The sequence below is a fragment of the Salminus brasiliensis genome, chromosome 2, assembly GCF_030463535.1.
Source record: "Salminus brasiliensis chromosome 2, fSalBra1.hap2, whole genome shotgun sequence".
Taxonomy (NCBI): Eukaryota; Metazoa; Chordata; class Actinopteri; order Characiformes; family Bryconidae; genus Salminus; species Salminus brasiliensis.
This window is the reverse complement of record NC_132879.1, coordinates 43259014-43276408: the sequence shown is the minus strand read 5'-3', so window position 1 is coordinate 43276408 and position 17395 is coordinate 43259014. Positions and strand designations below refer to the sequence as shown.

General features: G+C 39.7%; 1 protein-coding gene across 4 annotated transcripts in view; it reads right to left on the bottom strand.

Annotated features, from left to right (window-relative positions):
- cacna1c (calcium channel, voltage-dependent, L type, alpha 1C subunit) overlaps positions 1 to 17395 on the bottom strand; it is a 270161-nt gene that overhangs the window by 6282 nt on the left and 246484 nt on the right. For 2 of the 4 annotated variants that reach the window (XM_072672845.1, XM_072672848.1), the window contains 16 exons: positions 17080 to 17127; positions 13411 to 13548; positions 13243 to 13308; positions 10180 to 10271; positions 9338 to 9494; positions 8987 to 9114; positions 7717 to 7813; positions 7492 to 7594; positions 6889 to 6990; positions 6301 to 6428; positions 6042 to 6182; positions 4022 to 4362; positions 2092 to 2217; positions 1521 to 1639; positions 1337 to 1434; positions 162 to 491 (listed from right to left, as the gene is read on the bottom strand). In XM_072672845.1, coding sequence (XP_072528946.1) covers positions 162 to 491; positions 1337 to 1434; positions 1521 to 1639; positions 2092 to 2217; positions 4022 to 4362; positions 6042 to 6182; positions 6301 to 6428; positions 6889 to 6990; positions 7492 to 7594; positions 7717 to 7813; positions 8987 to 9114; positions 9338 to 9494; positions 10180 to 10271; positions 13243 to 13308; positions 13411 to 13548; positions 17080 to 17127 — 2214 coding nt within the window. The remainder of the gene's footprint in view (positions 1 to 161; positions 492 to 1336; positions 1435 to 1520; positions 1640 to 2091; positions 2218 to 4021; positions 4363 to 6041; positions 6183 to 6300; positions 6429 to 6888; positions 6991 to 7491; positions 7595 to 7716; positions 7814 to 8986; positions 9115 to 9337; positions 9495 to 10179; positions 10272 to 13242; positions 13309 to 13410; positions 13549 to 17079; positions 17128 to 17395) is intronic. The other 2 variants (XM_072672846.1, XM_072672849.1) reach the window with 1 other exon arrangement.

The following is a 17395-nucleotide window of genomic DNA, read 5'->3' as shown; positions in this document are numbered from 1 at the left end:
GGCAATGGACACACTCAGGTTCATGTGCTTTAGAGGACGGATGTACTACATCCTTCACAATTACGCTTTAGTGACATGTTAGCAACAAGGACCTGTAATAGCCTGACACTCATTGCATCATATACTGAGGTTAATTGATGTAATTAGTATGTTTTCCTCACCGCTTCCACAAGACTGCCAGCGCTGCCATGTGAGAGTAAGCCCGTCTCTTTGCATGTTACAGAGGGCACTGTTAGAGAGACCGGACGCAGTGCTCTCCGCGAGCTCCTGGTGTCATTGCCGTTGCTGTCGCTGCGGCACGTGCCACAGTTAACTGACGGTAGGCTGCTGTTGAGCTTCTCATAGGACCCGGTTCCTTCCAGCCGCAGTGACGGTACAGGCTGATCGCACAGCCCACCTGGACTGGCAGGAGGTGTGGAACACAGACGAGTGAACAGGGTAGGAGAATGACTCCTTCTCAGCAAGGGACTCAACCCTGCTACAGCCAGCGCCTGTGTGTATGTGTGTGAGGGAAAAGAGATGAAAATCCCAGTGAAGTTACTATTTGACAATTTGGCCAATTGCATTAACAAGGATTGTTGCCAATGAATGTATTATATATATATATATATATATATATATATATATATATATATATATATATATATACATTATATAAAAAATGTCTTGATATATATATCAAGACATTTACTCTGCTCTTCCTTGTGGTAACCTGGCCCATAATCAAATTGATAACAGATTTGTTGTCCAACCTACTACAATACTGTGAGAATGAAAGGATTCCAACTTGGTTACAGGACGCATTTAGCTACAGAATGTGCCTGTGCTGACATAGCTTATGCTAGAAATGTCTGGCCAATGGCTTTAGCAGCAACTTGCCAGATGTTCTCACTTTGTGCAGAAATATCCTCAACTAAGACAGATGTGGCTGGGTCTCATTTAAAATAATTGAGCTGGAAAATAGTTTGTGGAGACACTAGCCTCCCAGGCCACGCCTTCTGTCTTCGGTGATTGTCTTGGAATCTCAAGTGGCAAAGAACTGCGTTCTATGAAAAGAAAGAGCCATCTGACTGACAAAAATGCAGAAATGTACCAAAATGGAGGGGTTTGGGGGCTGAGAGAGCGATTAGAATTAGCCACAGAGAAGTAAAAGAGAATTACACTCCACACCTGTAGGGGGAGCTCAGGAGCAAATCCATAACTACTGTCTAGGTGTTTTTTTAGTAAGGAAATCTTCATGCCCTGTTAATACAACTGGCCTCATACAATTGTTGTATGGTCATTTCCAGAAATCAGTTTTATGAATGAGTGAATATTCATGTTTAGTATTTCTCACCTGGTGGTGGACTAGGTGCAGGGGTACTGCTGTCTTCTGAGAGGAATCGGTTCTTGTCTGTCTCCTCAGACACTCGAGATGAAAGGAAGATCGTCGGCCTGTGTGTGGAAAAGAATGTTTTATTCATTGTTTTAATTATTGAAGGTGTTCTGTGTGTGCATCTTTGTGTATTCATTATTCTTACCCAGTGCAGTAGGACAAAGAAAAGCTCGTCGGGGAGACTGCCATGGTCTTCTGTCTTCACCCACATCTGCTTCCTCTATCTCAGCTAGCTGCTTACACTCTTCATCTTGCAATGCCAACCTGTTATGCACACACACACACAAACACATTAGTCTGGCCCATAAAATATTTGAATGTTCATTCATTATACTTGTGTTAGTATTCTTAGTATTTTTTAAGCCACATTGAAATTGTAATATAAAATATAATACATTTAATGAGCATAATGAGTTTTTGGTACCACAGAGGTATAACACGGTTTGATGAATAGTCTCAAACCATATAAGTATAGTACTGCTTGCTAGGCTATGTTTTACACATTATGCTGCGGCTGCTAGCATCAAACAGGAAACACTGAAATTCACTTTACTATACACTGTGATTTCAGCTAGCCCTATACAGTATTGATATATAGCTGCTGCCTACTGGACATATATTATGAATATATGACAATAAATTCTATATGAAATATATGAATATATGTTTAATTAAGATTTTATCGCTGAAATAACGGAAATAAGAAAATGTGTTACATTTCAGTAGACAGCATGTTCTGCTCGCGATGGCACTCTCTCTCTTTGAACATCTCATCATATGTTTCATCTGCAGACACCTCCTCCCGCCGGATTATTGGGAGGCAGCTGTCACTCGAGTCAGAGCTGAACAGACACAAAAGAAGACAAAGATGACCACACATTATAAACAAAAAAATTAAAAAGTCAGTAAAAATTATTTCTTGGTTTCATTTTTAAACTTTACTCAGTTTAACTATCATCAAGTTGCATGATCCAGTATAACACATGGATCTCGAAATACATACATGTGTTTTTAATTTGTCTTCTCTGTAAGTTCCAACTTTCTCTTCATGCTCATTCCTTACTTTTTTAATGTGGAGAAACTGAACAGTGGGACCATGCTACTGAGCTGCCCTGCATAGATTAGTGGTTTAGTTCAGTGTGAAATATTGAATAGACATACTGTGTCTATTGCTATTAGCAGGACTAGCCTTGCTAGCACACAGCGGTATAACCACAAAATGCAGCAAACTACATAAACACTTACACTATATAAACAAAAGTACTGGGACACCTGCTCATTCATTGTTTCTTCTGAAATCAATGGTATCAAAAATAGAGTTTTAACTGTCTCTAATGTCCACTTTCGACTAGATTGTGGAGCATTTGTGTAATTGATGCTGTGGATTTGATTGCAGTCAAACAGCAACAAGAACTTTAGTGAGGTCAGGATGTTGGATAATTACCACCACACCTCATCCCTAGTTCCCCAAATCATCCCAAAAGTACTGGATGGAGCACCATCATTCCAGAGACTACAGTTCCACAGTGCTGGGGACTTCGTACCCTTCTAGCCTACGCCTGGAAATAGGCATGGTTCCAACAGATTCATTTGTATCTGCTCCAGAGTGTCCTATTTTTACTGGCAATACTTCTCAACAGGGACTGAATAAAAATGGACAAATACAGAAGGACCAACTCAATTGATTTAATGTGTAAGGTATGTGTTGCTTCCTTTGTAAATAATATGTGTTATGCTTTATAAAAATCACCACAAACCACAAGCATGCACGTCTTGGGTCCTTAATAATACATATGGGAGTTAAAGCTTTGAATTTTACTGTCTAAACCTCTATTACAGTCATCACATCCGACTTCAAACAGCAGCGTTCTCAAACTTCAGCCTGCACCGTATAACAGAGCGCTTGCTGGTTTTCAACCTTCCTTTAAAAATCTTAATTTGGCTTCAGGACAGCCAACATCAGGCAGTTAACATGTCCGCAAGTCCCTCCAACATGGAGGAAAGGCTAGAAAAGAAACACACAAAACACTCTGTACGTCTGCCACAGTGTTCTATTTAACAATTAGATGGTGTTAACACCACATCACATCACTGAATGGACAGAATAAAGACTAGGCAGGTTTAAACCTTAGCAACATAAGTGAGCGCCCTGAACACCAGACACAGCATCAATTTTCGACATTATACTTCTCACTAAGAAACAGCACTGAGGGGTCTGTTCCTCAAGGTTTTTAATCAAGCTTTGCTGAAAACAATTCGAATGAATGTTAAATGAATTAACGTTGATCTTCAAGTTTAGCATTTTTAATCAGCCCTGAGATCATTACGGTTTAGATTAACTCTGGTTTTATTGGCCGCCTCAATAAAAATGACATAAAAGCAGAGCTTCTCAGCTGGAGCTAGATGGAGTGGAAACTTTGGTAAGTGTGTTTGGTTGAATTATGGGTGCATTTAGGAAAGGGCAGTAGTCTCAGACCAGAAGCCGTTTAATGCTACTATTCCTACTTCTGCATTAATGAAAGCAGAAGTGTGATAATGGTCTATAGGCAAATAAAATCAGTGCTAGTTTTCTTTTGTACTCGTGGTGAATATTAATCCACGGTGACGTTGTGTGCAAGCTTTTTATGCTCCTTGTCTTCTTCATACCTCTTGTTAGGGAAGCACCATGAAGAGTGAGGCAGTAATACAGGTGCAAGCAGTGGTCTGGTGTGGCCATCCACAGTGCTGATGGAGGGGCTGGGGTAGCCGTGTCCGATGGCTGTGTTGTTGGCATTGTTGATGTTGGCATTGGAACCTGAGGAGGAGTAGCTGCTTGGGGTGAAGGTGGAGTCCACCAGTTTCTCATGCGATGGGGACTCTCCCTCTCCGGGGCTGCCTGACTTGCTGATGTGCAGTGGCCGTTGAGTGGTAAAGGACTGAGGGAAGGAGGCGCGGCCGTCACTCTGATGGTAATAGTTCACGTGATTTCCAAAGAGACCACCTGAACGCTGGAGACAGACAGAGAGACTAGATCACTATACACTAACCTGTACACATCGCCCACCAACACTTGTTCATACAGTCACATTCCGTTTTCTTATTGGATATAAAAAATAAATACTTGTGTCGTACATATAAAATAATAAATACACTGTATAAAGGGATCCACACATTCAGTCGCTCTTGCTTTTTAGCATGAATGAGAGCAAAGCGCAAACATGCATTCATGTAAATGAAATTTACTGCAGTAGATAAAAATACATTGTTAAAGAAAATCTGAAATTGAACTGAAATTTTCTGAAATTGTACAACTGCAAAAAATATTTAATAAATATATTATAATATTACATACACATACACACACATACCACATATACCACACACACACTTAACTACACACACATGTTCATAGAACAGAGATCCCTCAATGCAAAAATACTATGTGCAATATTCTCCCCCCCATGTGCAATTAAGAGTCATTTGCTGTAAATAATAGTTATTGCTTTTTTTTATTCTTATTTATATTGTGTATATAGTGTAAATTATTTATCTACATTTTTGTAACTGAGTGTCTTGCTATCTCTTTCTGCTGTGACACTGAGAATTTCCCCACTGCGGGACTAATAAAGGATTATCTTATCGTATATATATATACCATTCAATCTTTAATCTTCAATTCAATATTATAACATATGAAGTATAGTATAGTATATATACAAACAGAAACTAAATACTCTAAACTAAACTACAGGTTTCTGTCTTTCACTTTTGGAATACAAATCATTATGAACCATTTACAGCTCTGTATCAATCTGGTCACATATAATATTTCTCATCCTATAATATTTCTTACACATAAAATTCACCTTTTAAAAAATATTGTAGTCTTACAAATACAGTAACCTAATATACTAGATTCACCAGCATTGTAGTCATCAGAACACATTTTACAATGCATTCATATTGTACAGGTTTACATACCATATTTACAACTTTTCATTAATAGTACATTACTCATGCCCATAATTATAATGCAATGCTACATGGCAAGTGGCAAAAGCATAATAAATGTACTAGTGTACTAGACCTGTATCACTGTATTAATCTGAGATTTCTAATAGTTAGAATAGACCACCTGAAATGGACACTCCAGCCAAAATGAAATATGAACCATTGCTACATTTGTTTTAAACAAGTTTCCTTGTCAACTACATCAGTACCAGTTTAAATGTTATTTTTTCAGGCTGCATTATTGATAGAAGACTGAACTTCCCGAATAAGAAAGACAATACAATATATTCAAAGGTGCCGCCTGGCTAGCTGGACACTAGGCTTAGATAATGTAAAATTAGACAAACAATTATCGCTTGCATGCCAGGTGAGCACTACAGCACTACAGCATTCCCATCCAACCAATGCTCATGTGAGGCTCACATGGGTGGACGTGGGCTAGGTGGGATGCGGAAACTGGTGGACTGACAGGGCTTCACATCTGCCAGTTATTGTAATCCTGAGTAAAAGTAATATGCTGGAAAGCGAACAAAAAATGCTGATAAAACAAATCTGGCTGTGAGGTGCAGGAGCAATTGCAGGTGCAATGGTTCACCAAATCAGTCAGGAAGCTCCAGCAGCAGAAGCGATGGTCTGATCTGAGCGAAGGGGAGGAAAAGAGAAAAATGTATCAGACCTTTACCCTGAAGATATCATCTTCAGACGCTGCACACACCGTCTCCTTCATGGCCTTCTCCAGCTCCTCCTCCACGGTCAAGTCCCCAGATATAGCCCTCCTGATCTCTGGGCCCATGTCATGCAGCGTTCGCAGGCCAGCCTGAAACACAAACACAGTCTCTGGTCAATATTTGTAGGGCCAGTAAAGCATTCTTTAGGTGTAGCGATACACACTGTAGATACTATAGATATGTGTGTATAAATAGTGTCTGATAGACCTGCAGTGACAGAGCAGTCTTTGGGGGCACTTTAGCCACTAGGCCCTGCTCCTTCCGCTTCTTGAACTTCCTGAAGTATTCCTGTATGAGGAACGTGGCATAGAACTTCCCCACTGTCACCTCGTCATCTAAAGATACCAGATACCAGAATTAACACAGTCCTCATAAATGTATATTAAGTCTATTCATACATGTCATTTCATCAGGTTGCTTTGATTGGCTTTTTGTTGGAGGTAAAACATTGCAAAAATAAAATAAATACATTTCCTGGGGGACAATTAAAGATGAAAGTGTAATGAAAAAAGAAAAACTGTTAGCACAATTACCTTACAATACGTGTAATTAGGGCTGCATGATTACATATATTTTTTATTATCATTTTCATAAGCAGGGCTGCAATAGTGGGACAAATGACCTGGCATCTGCACAACAAGAGCGATGTCATTCCATTGGCAAAAATATAGTGTTAGAAGCACAATGTACTTTCCCGACTTGACTTGAACCCTGCTTTTCCGCAAGATTCATTAGGAATGCAGTAATACACTCAGAATAATGAAATATCAGGTAGTACTTAGACCCACTACTGACCTCCAGCTGGGGGCACGACCTGGTCCAGCAACTTCATACTTGTTCTCTTCCAGATTTTCTTTACTATGGCCCTCAGTTCTTCATTTGCCTGCTCCAGGTTACCTAACACCACACACCCACAGCCACACACAAAGGTAAAGCTTTGAGAGATGTATTAAGGGTATTAAAAAGGACTGTATCCTGCTTTTGGTGGAGTAACTGTCTCTACTGTCCAGGAAAGGCATTTTTGTACTAGATTTTGAAGCATTGCTGTTAGGGTATGATTGTATTAATTGACAAGAGCATTAGTGAGGATTTTGCTCCACAGCTCAATGCTGGGGTTTTTTATACCCCTCTAGCCCATGCCTGGCATTAGGCATGGTGCTGATAGGTTTATGCTTATCTACTCCAGAGGGTGTTATTCTACTGGCAATACTTCTCTACAGGGACTAGACAAGCTGTGTGTTTGTGTGTGCATTTGCAGATCTGTGTCAGCAATAGGTGCAACTTAAAGTAGCTGAATGCATTTATTGGAAGGCGTGTCCACAAAAATTTTAACATACAGTGTGGAGTGAAAGAACTTCATAATAAAGGACTTCTCATCATAATGAGTGCATTTTATACCTTCGGTTTTAATGCGTAGGGCTGTGCGCACCAGAGCAAACAGTGTAGCATTGAACATCACTGTACCATCGCTGTTCAGAGGCATGTTCATGGACACCAGGCGCTGAGGTAGGGAAGTAACACACACATACACACACGTAAGTTGGACACATACATTGTGAAGTTTTAGCTGTGCACAATATGTGTATGTGTATGTATGCAAAGGTGGGCAGGTTTTGTACATACCTTGCAGGCCACTCTGTGGGGACAGAGTTTGCCAAAGCCCAGAGGTGGCTGAATCCTCCTCAGCAATGTTACCACATCTAAATGCTTAATCCTTCCCCTATGATCAACACACACAACTTTAGGCAGGTTTTACACACAGAAAAAGACAAACCTGTGTTGTGTATTTAAGCCTTTAACCCATTAGACCGTGTATGTAACCCCACACTTCTGTTTTTCACTATCATAACTAAATTAAGTTTTATAATACCTAAAATTAAACCCCATACAAAACGCCATGCAAGATGTGATATAAGCCGGAGTAAACACAAAATACAGTTTTAAATGATAACTTTGTTGATTGCAAAAAAAAGTCATCCCTGCATCCAACCACCCCCTTAGTCATTGATTCAACCAAAAATCTTACATTTAACTGGGATCAGTTAAACTAGACACACTCAGTCTCTGTAACTGACAGTCCTGTTGAATCTAAACATCACTTAAATAGAACTATTCTATAAATGTGAAAAAGACTAAAAGGTTGCAAAGATCAGCAACAAGCAAGATAAAAAAAAATAGAACAACAGATGAAAATGACATGCAAGAAAGGTTTTGAAATATATGGGAAGGGTTACAAAGCCATGGGTAAGGCTCTGATACTCCAGCGAACCACAAAGAGAACCATTATCTTCAACTTGGAACAGTTGTGAATCTTTCCCGAGATCTTATTTCAGTGGCCAGCCTACTAGAATTCCTTCAAGAGCAAAGCAATGACACATCCAGCAAGTCACAGATGAATATCTAAGGGAGTACAGGCCTCACTTACCTCATATAAAGTCAGCATTTGAGATTCTTCTGATTAAAAATAGTCACAAGCTGCTATATATTTCTTCATGTTCTGCTATGTCATATGTTTAGGGTACCAAATGTGCAGAAACAGAGGAAATCAAGTGTGGTGAAATATTTTCTACAGCAGTACACAGGCTGTTTATGCCCTTTACTTATTTATACACAACAATACATAGTCATGTTTTGTTTAAAGGTTTACACGCTACGGTCATTGCTTGTGGTATGGACCAACTGAGGAGCAGACAAACCTAAAAGCCTTTAGTGTCAGCTTTCAGGTCCAAATAATATACTACAATATTATACATTTACATGTCAGTCTAAACACACAGTTGAGACAGCAAAGCTAGAAGGTTAGAGGGTTGGGGAGCCTGCAGGGTCTGGGCATGGCAGACCATCTGTGTAGAAAACATGCAAGCAAGTAATAAGAAAACAGAAAATGACTGACTTGGCCTCAGGGTCGTATTCTGCCCATATCCTCTTGAACTCATCCAGATGATGCGGCCCCAGGATTGACCAGTCACGTGTCAAATAGTCAAAGTTGTCCATGATGACAGCCACAAACAGGTTGATAATCTTTTTTTGTGAAAATCGAGAAAATAGAGACCCAAGTCCATGTAGTTAAGACGGAAAATAGATTACCTAAGGAAACTCATTAAGCATGGTTAGAATCAGGCTCCTGAGAGATGTCTTACATGAATGGCTAATTAGCTTAATTCATATATTAATGTATCAAAATGTGCCAGTGACTAAAGATGAAGGAAAAACTAAATGATCGGAGTAATAAGACGTTACTTACCAGAAAGGCACAGAGCATGTAGAAACTGACAAAGTAGATAATCGCAAAGTGGCTGCCACACTCCTCACTGGTAGGACCCTCTTCAGAGCCCTTTTCACATGGGCGGTTAGGGGAGCAGGCCAGCATGATCTCTTGCCATGCCTCACCTGTTGCACACCTGCATAAAGATACACAAGAACACACGTAAAAATGGATTCACAATAGGTGTTGCCTGAAATATATATATAATATAATATCATATATTATAATATCTGATATTCTAACATATTCTATTATATTCTGTTATATCACATGGTAAATCAATACATGGTGAAGGGTTTCTATCTTAGTTTTTTTTTATTCTTATATTACTCAGATAATACGGATGTTGGTGGTGAACAGAATCCCGAGGGTTCTCCCAGAGATGCCAGGGAACTTCTGAGAAATAGTTTGTCTATGATATTCAGAGAAACACAGACACCAAAAAGCCCTGCTCTGCCCGTGGCCTCAGGTATTTCTTGTATGCAACTATGTGAAACTATGCATGTTTAAGTCAGTGAGAACAACAGCGCACAACAATAAACAACATTTTTTCTGCACTTTTTACCTTTCTGGGGAAAACATTTCCAACAATGGTAAAAGTTTTAGGTCATCACAACTACAAGTCTACTTTCATTAAACATATTAATTGAGGTCATTTATGATTCCGGATCATCATATTTCCTTGCTGTAAAATAATCATCAAATGTCTTCATCATTTCTTCACTACAGGTTTTGTTGTATTCTGAAGATGGAGTTTTCTCATTCACCCAGTGGTCTCTTCTACTGGTATAACAGGAACTGATTGAGAAAGAAAAGCTGACCTGAAGAGCAGTAGCACAGCTTGTGGGAAGGTCTGAAAGTTGTTGTTTCGGTTGATCTGGCTGTTGTCCCTCAGAGCTATCTTGCCAAACACCTGTAGAGTAAAGTGAGAGTAAGTAATCTGTAGTCATCCCTATCTGGAACTGTTTCATTTTCATACAATATATATACTGGCCATTGTGCTATAGGTTATAAACTTCTTCATGGATTGTCTGATTGTGGTCAACATTACATCAGCTCTATTTACCATACAGGAGCATTTTGTCAATAGGTTTCTCTGCATACTTTCCTAGCCTCTTTTCACCCTGTTCGTCAATGCTCAGGACCACCACAGAGCAGGTAGCATTTGGATGGTGGATCATTCTCAGCACTGCAATGACACTGGCGTGGTGGTGGTGTGTTGGGCTGGTACGAGTGTATCAGACACAGCAGTGCTGCTGGAGTTTTTAAACACTGTGTCCACTCCACTCTATTAGACACTCCTACCTAGTTGGTCCATCTTATACAGTGCATCCGGAAAGTATTCACAGCGCTTCACTTTTTCCACATTTTGTTAGGTTACAGCCTTATTCCAAATTGTATTAAATTAATCTCTTTCCTCAAAATTCTACACAAAATACCCCATTATGACCATGTGAAAAAAGTTTTCTTGAGAGTTCTGAAAATGTATTAAAAATAAAAAACTAAGAAATCACATTTACGTAAGTATTCACAGCCTTCGCCATGAAGCTCAAAATTGAGCTCAGGTGCATCCTGTTTCCACTGATCATCCTTGAGATGTTTCTACAGCTTAAATGGAGTCCCCCTGTGGTAAATCCAGTTGATTGGACATGATTTGGAAAGGCACACACCTGTCTATATAAGGTCCCACAGTTGACTGCATGTCAGAGCGCAAACACCAAGCATGAAGTCAAAGGAATTGTCTGTAGACCTCCGAGACAAAATAGTCTCGAGGCACAAATCTGGGGAAGGATACAGAAAAATTTCTGCTGCTTTGAAGGTCCCAATGACCACAGTGGCCTCCATCATCCGTAAATGGAAGAAGTTTGGAACCACCAGGACTCTTCCTAGAGCTGGCCGGCCATCTAAATTGAGCGATCGGGGGAGAAGGGCCTTGGTCAGGGAGGTGACCAAGAACCAGAGGGTCACTCTGTCAGAGCTCCAGCGTTCCTCCGTGGAGAGAGGAGAACCTTGCAGAAGGACAACCATCTCTGCAGCAATCCACCAATCAGGCCTGTATGGCAGAGTGGCCAGGCGAAAGCCACTCCTTAGTAAAAGGCACAAGGCAGCCCGTCTGGAATTTGCCAAAAGGCACCTAAAGGACTCTCAGACCATGAGAAACAAAATTCTCTGGTCTGATGAGACAAAGATTGAACTCTTTGGTGTGAATGCCAGGCGTCATGTTTGGAGGAAACCAGGCACTGCTCATCACGAGGCCAATACCATCCCTACAGTCAAGCATGGTGGTGGCAGCATCATGCTATGGGGATGTTTTTCAGCAGCAGGAACTGCCAGACTAGTCAGGATAGAGGGAAAGATGAATGCAGCAATATACAGAGACATCCTGGATGAAAACCTACTCCATAGCGCTCTTGACCTCAGACTGGGGCGACGATTCATTTTTCAGCAGGACAACGATCAGAAGCACACAGCCAAGATCTCAAAGGAGTGGCTTTAGGACCACTCTGTGAATGTCCTGGAGTGGCCCAGCCAGAGCCCAGACTTGAATCCGATTGAACATCTCTGGAGAGATCTGAAAATGGCTGTGCACAGACGTCTCCCATCCAACCTGATGGAGCTTCAGAGGTACTGCAAAGAAGAATGGGCAAAACTGCCTAAAGAGAGGTGTGCCAAGCTTGTGGCATCATATTCAAAAAGACTTGAGGCTGTAGTTGCTGCCAAGGGTGGTTCTACAAAGTATTAAGCAAAGGCTGTGAATACTTATGTAAATATGATTTTTTTGTTTTTTAATTTTAATAAATTTTCAGAACTCTCAAGAAAACTTTTTTCACATGGTCATAATGGGGTATTTTGTGTAGAATTTTGAGGAAAGAGATTAATTTAATACAATTTGGAATAAGGCTGTAACCTAACAAAATGTGGAAAAAGTGAAGCGCTGTGAATACTTTCCGGATGCACTGTAGATCATTAAAGTCAGAGACAGAAGCTCATCTGTTGCTGCACAGTTTGTGTTGGTCATCCTCTAGTCCTTTATCAGTGGTCACAGGATGCTGCTCACAGGACACTGTTGGCTCAGTATTTGCAGTTGGTGGACGGTTCTCAGTCCAGCAGTGACGCTGAGAAGTTTAAAACCTTAAGCAGCTCTGCTGTGTCTGATCCACTCACACCAGTGCAACTCACACTAACACACCGCCACCATGTTAGTGTCACTGCGGTGCTGAGAATGACCCACCACCCAGATAATACCTGCTCTGTGGTGGTCCTGTGGGGTCCTGATCATTGAAGAACATGGTGAAATGAGGCTAACAAAGTATGCAGAGAAACAGATGGACTACAGTCTGTAATTATTTATGTAATTACTACAAAGTGTTCCTATATGGGATGTGGAGCTGATATAATGGGCCAAGTTCATTCCAAATCAGAGGTGGTCATAGTTTAAATCACCCTCTAATGGATACAACTATAATTATTTCTATTGTCACTATCACACAAAAATCTGAATTTGACAGTTGGTCTATACATTGTGTCAGAATTTCACGATGCATGGACCAATACAAATGCATGAAGTTGTCATTTTTGAGTGTGTTTTTGTGTGTCGGTGATGTTGTGTAAGGCATAATTGCACCGTTTAAAACTAAATCAGATGTAGCCCAGTCTAAAGGCATTTTAATAATTTTAGGAAATAAATAGTAATAGTTAAGGGTTAATTTAAGACATTTTTAATGTTGAGTTTTGTCCTGGAAGTGTCCAATAAACTAATGTATTGGTTTATTAGGTAACAATTCAGAAGGTTCAGAAATCATCTGAAAACTAATCACTACACAATATTAGACAATCACAGAATATTGACATACAGGAAATGTGAGACCAGAGGGTCTTTTTACCTGCATTCCAATAACAGCGTAGATGAAGAAGAGCATTACGATAAGCAATGCTACATAAGGAAGAGCCTGTAGAAAGATACAGATTGATTGAGCAATTTTTTTTTCAATGCTTCTAAAAAGTATACATTTGACAATGGTTAATTAATGGTGTGCTCAGTCATCGCTCACTTGGAAGGATTTGATGAAGGTCCACAGGAGGGTCCGAATTCCTTCTCCGCGAGATAGCAGCTTGACCAGTCTCATCACTCGAAAGAGCCGGAAGAAGGTGATGGAGATTCTGGCATTATCTTCCGTGTTCTGGAGCCCCTTTCAGGGAGCCACGGACACACAAGACAGCACAGATGCACAGGTTTGTGCATAAATGTGCAAGCACACACACATACATACACACACAGTCACATGCATCCACAAACAAACCACATGTGCATCACAAACGGCAATGGACACATACAGAAAAGCACACAAACACACACACACACACACACACACACACACACACACACACGCAAAACACACATATTAGTATGTTGCAAAAAATGAATTATATCATTAAACAACGCAGTCCTTCCGAAACTACATCCAGCTCAAGCGAGATTCAGATAAAGCATACAATCTAGTTGCTTTCTGAAAAGAAATAAAACTAACCTGCTTTCTTAGCTAAAAATGTGTAAGACACTAAATGCTAACCTAAAGTAGCTTTGCTAATGTCTATGCTACTCTGGAATAGGATCATCCTCTGAGCTACAGCTGGATTCATCGTACTTTCTCTGACGGCTAAATATCCCAATGCAGTTGACATAATTAGCCACAAATCAATGGTCCATATTTATCAAAGTTGCACAGAACTATGAAACTATGAAAACTTTTTTTGCTATTGTCCCAGAGTGATGTTGACATGACAGTGTTTGTCTTCACTGTCACAAATGCAACAAACTCATTCATACTGAAGCTACTCAAAGCCAAATCATTGCATCTGTTTGTGTTGGATGTAGCCAAGTGGATTTTCTTATTTTTTCTTTTTTTGGCCAGGTAGAGTGCAAACATACTATGTATCTATAAACTTTCACTTCATTTCATTTAAAAAATATATAGCAACAGTCAATAGAAATAATGATATAAATTCAAAGAAATCTAGGCTATTGTTGTGCCAAGTAAATCTGCGGAGGCATAGCTACTTTAAATGTCTTTACCAAGCAATTTGAAAAGGCTAAGAAATTTAGACTGAAAACATTTTGGACTAGTCTAGACAATCTTGATCTGGTCTCTGCCCTTTTTAGACTCAGTCTTGACTTGATCTTGACCAGTCATAGTGTTGACTAAAGCCCTATTCCTCTTATTCATGACCATTCTACAGCAAAATGCGGCATTCATTGAGTGTAACTGATGAATCAGTTTTGGACATGTGGAAACAATCTCCGTCCACCAGCACTTATTTACAAATTATTTCCGAAGGACAAACCTCAATTTACCCTCTTACAGTGCTGCTAGAAGGATTGTGAACTCTTTACAATTTTCTGTATTTCCATGCAATTGTGGTTAGCATGTTTGCCTGTCAGCACTAGGGTCTTGGGTTTTGTGGGGGTTTCCTCTGGGGACATTGAGATCAGGTGAATTGGTTACTTTAATATTGCCCTGCTGTGTGTGTGTGAATAAAAGTATGTCTATTTATCCAGATATGGATTGGCACTCTGTCCTGGATGAACCCCCTTTGGTGCATAATGCAGTCCTCCAGTTTGATGGATGTTTCTGGTATGCTGTACGCAATTTTCTGCCGCTTCTTGTCAATGTGTGTTGGTCGTGTGTTGACTGTAAAAATGTGGAATGACCAAGTCAAAGCTGAGCAGCAATGGGCTGTAAAGTAAAAACTATAGTGATTCAGAGTTATTTAATCAACTGGGTTTTTTTTACTATCTAGTTTAACAACGTAAATGAGAATCCAATTGCATGTCAGGTCAAATGTATGCAGAAAAACGAAATTTGTAGAGTTGACAAACTTTCTAGCAGCACTTTATACATAACATTTACATGTAGCTTTCTCTAATTTATTATTCATTTAAGTGTCAAAAGGAAAACATTGGGCAGGCTCATGAGCCAGTGTTTTTTTTTCTGTTAACAAAAAGTCTAGTCATGGAATACTCTTTCCTGTTCAAGTGCTTTCAGGATTTGCATGCCTGATCTGCATGCATTTATATTTATATATTAGTACTGACAATCATTTGGATTATTATACCCTTAAAACGAGTATTTCCAAGCATAGAAACAGGGAGCCTTTGCTAAAAACTGCAACTGTACAGTAATCTGTAACGTATTTGTAACTGTACAGATATGCCAATGATAAAATTCATGAATAAAAAAAAATAAAATTGCCTGAAATTGATGCGTGTTTGTTTCGCATTTCAAGTTCAAAGAATAGGCCACAGTGTCTTGAATTCAACAAAACACCTTTGCATTAATCTAAAAATATTTACCTAAAAATCGTAAAATAAACCTTTGTATAATCAAAGGCCATAGTAATGGATTGAACATTGGGGGAACCAACTCAACCGCAGGGAGTGGTAAGAGTTACATACTTTTGTTTGCATTGGAACAACACAAACAAAGCAGATAAAAAAGAAAAAAATTACATAAATTCATACAGAACTCCAGAAATGGACTTCTCTTATTAATCTTATTGCATTAATGAACATAAAACATGTTATTTCCTTTTTTTGTGAAGTTTCCATTTTGGAGATTTGCAGTTTTGCTCCAGCAGCAATGCTATATATAATGCACTCCTAAAAATAAATGTCCAATGTCCATTTTTGGTTCCATAATTCCATAATTCCATAACTAAATAACTTATTTAAATCTTTATACTACATTTATACATCTCTTTTAGTAAAATATTATTTATTTTCACACCTACATAACATAACCATACCACTTGAACATTGAACATTGACTTCAAGATGTTTGCTAGCTATCAAGCCATTGCTGGCATGGTGGAACTGTGTTAAAATAACAAGTGTCCCGTCAACAACATATGGGAACACTGATGGATCCTAACATTACACTACTCATCAGCAAGTGAGGGGAATATTTTGGCATTTTGATCATATCTGAATATCTGAGTATGTCCCTCCCAGTATATATTGGGACTATGCCCTTGATATAAATTAAGGAAAGCCTTAATCCTGCACTGACTAATGAGATATGATGAAAATGTTTTTTGAGTGATGCCATAAAATAACTACTTTTGGTTCCATAAAGAGCTATGTTTGAGAAATGTGTGAGTGTGAAGAACCTTTACATTTGTAAAGAACCAAGTGAAGGTTCTTTAGACCATTAAATTATTCTTTACATTTACACATTTTCAGTTTCAGTTATTTGTCTTGGCACATCTTTTCAACTAGAGGAGACATAAATCCTTTCAAAACTGACCAGCAGCTGTGATCACATGGACCTACAAGCAATGGTAACAATTACTGCACAATTAAGGACGAATGGGTCATGCGTTAAATCAATGAATGGCAGATATTCTTCATAGAGTTTACAGCTTCTGTTCTGTTATAGCTACTGGATTACTGCACCTTGCAAGTAAAGCGAGGGGGGGCAGGGGTATAGATCACAGAGCGCACAATGACCACATAACCACAGAGCAGCAATAGTAGAGATACATCAAGCACAAATATTGTAGGGATGTAACGACGCAACTGACACACAGCGGCTTTCAGCGTGTGTGTTCGTGTGTGTACAAGGGTGGGACATGCCGGAGGCTGAATGGCGATGGTTGATGGGGAGGGTAAGTATATGAAAAGGTGGAGTGTGAGGTGGGCATTGATTGCCGTCGGTTCGTACCATTGGTCTTACCACAGAGGAGGGGGTGGAGGAGGACGGGTCAGCTGGCTTTAAAGAAAGGTAGACAGATCAAAGCTATTGCAGCGCTGACCTCCCATCACACAGCTGCCACAAAACAGTGTATGTGCATGTGTGTGTGTGTGTTAGTGGGTTGGTGTGTATGTGTGTGTGGGTGAGTGTGTGTGGACCTGTGTAATGACTATAGAAAAGTGTCTGCCTTTTTTGCCTGTTTTCCATGTTTTTGTAGTGTGTGTGTGTGTGTGTATGTGTGCCTGTAAATGCACACCCAAATGTGTGTGTGTTTGTGTGACAGTAT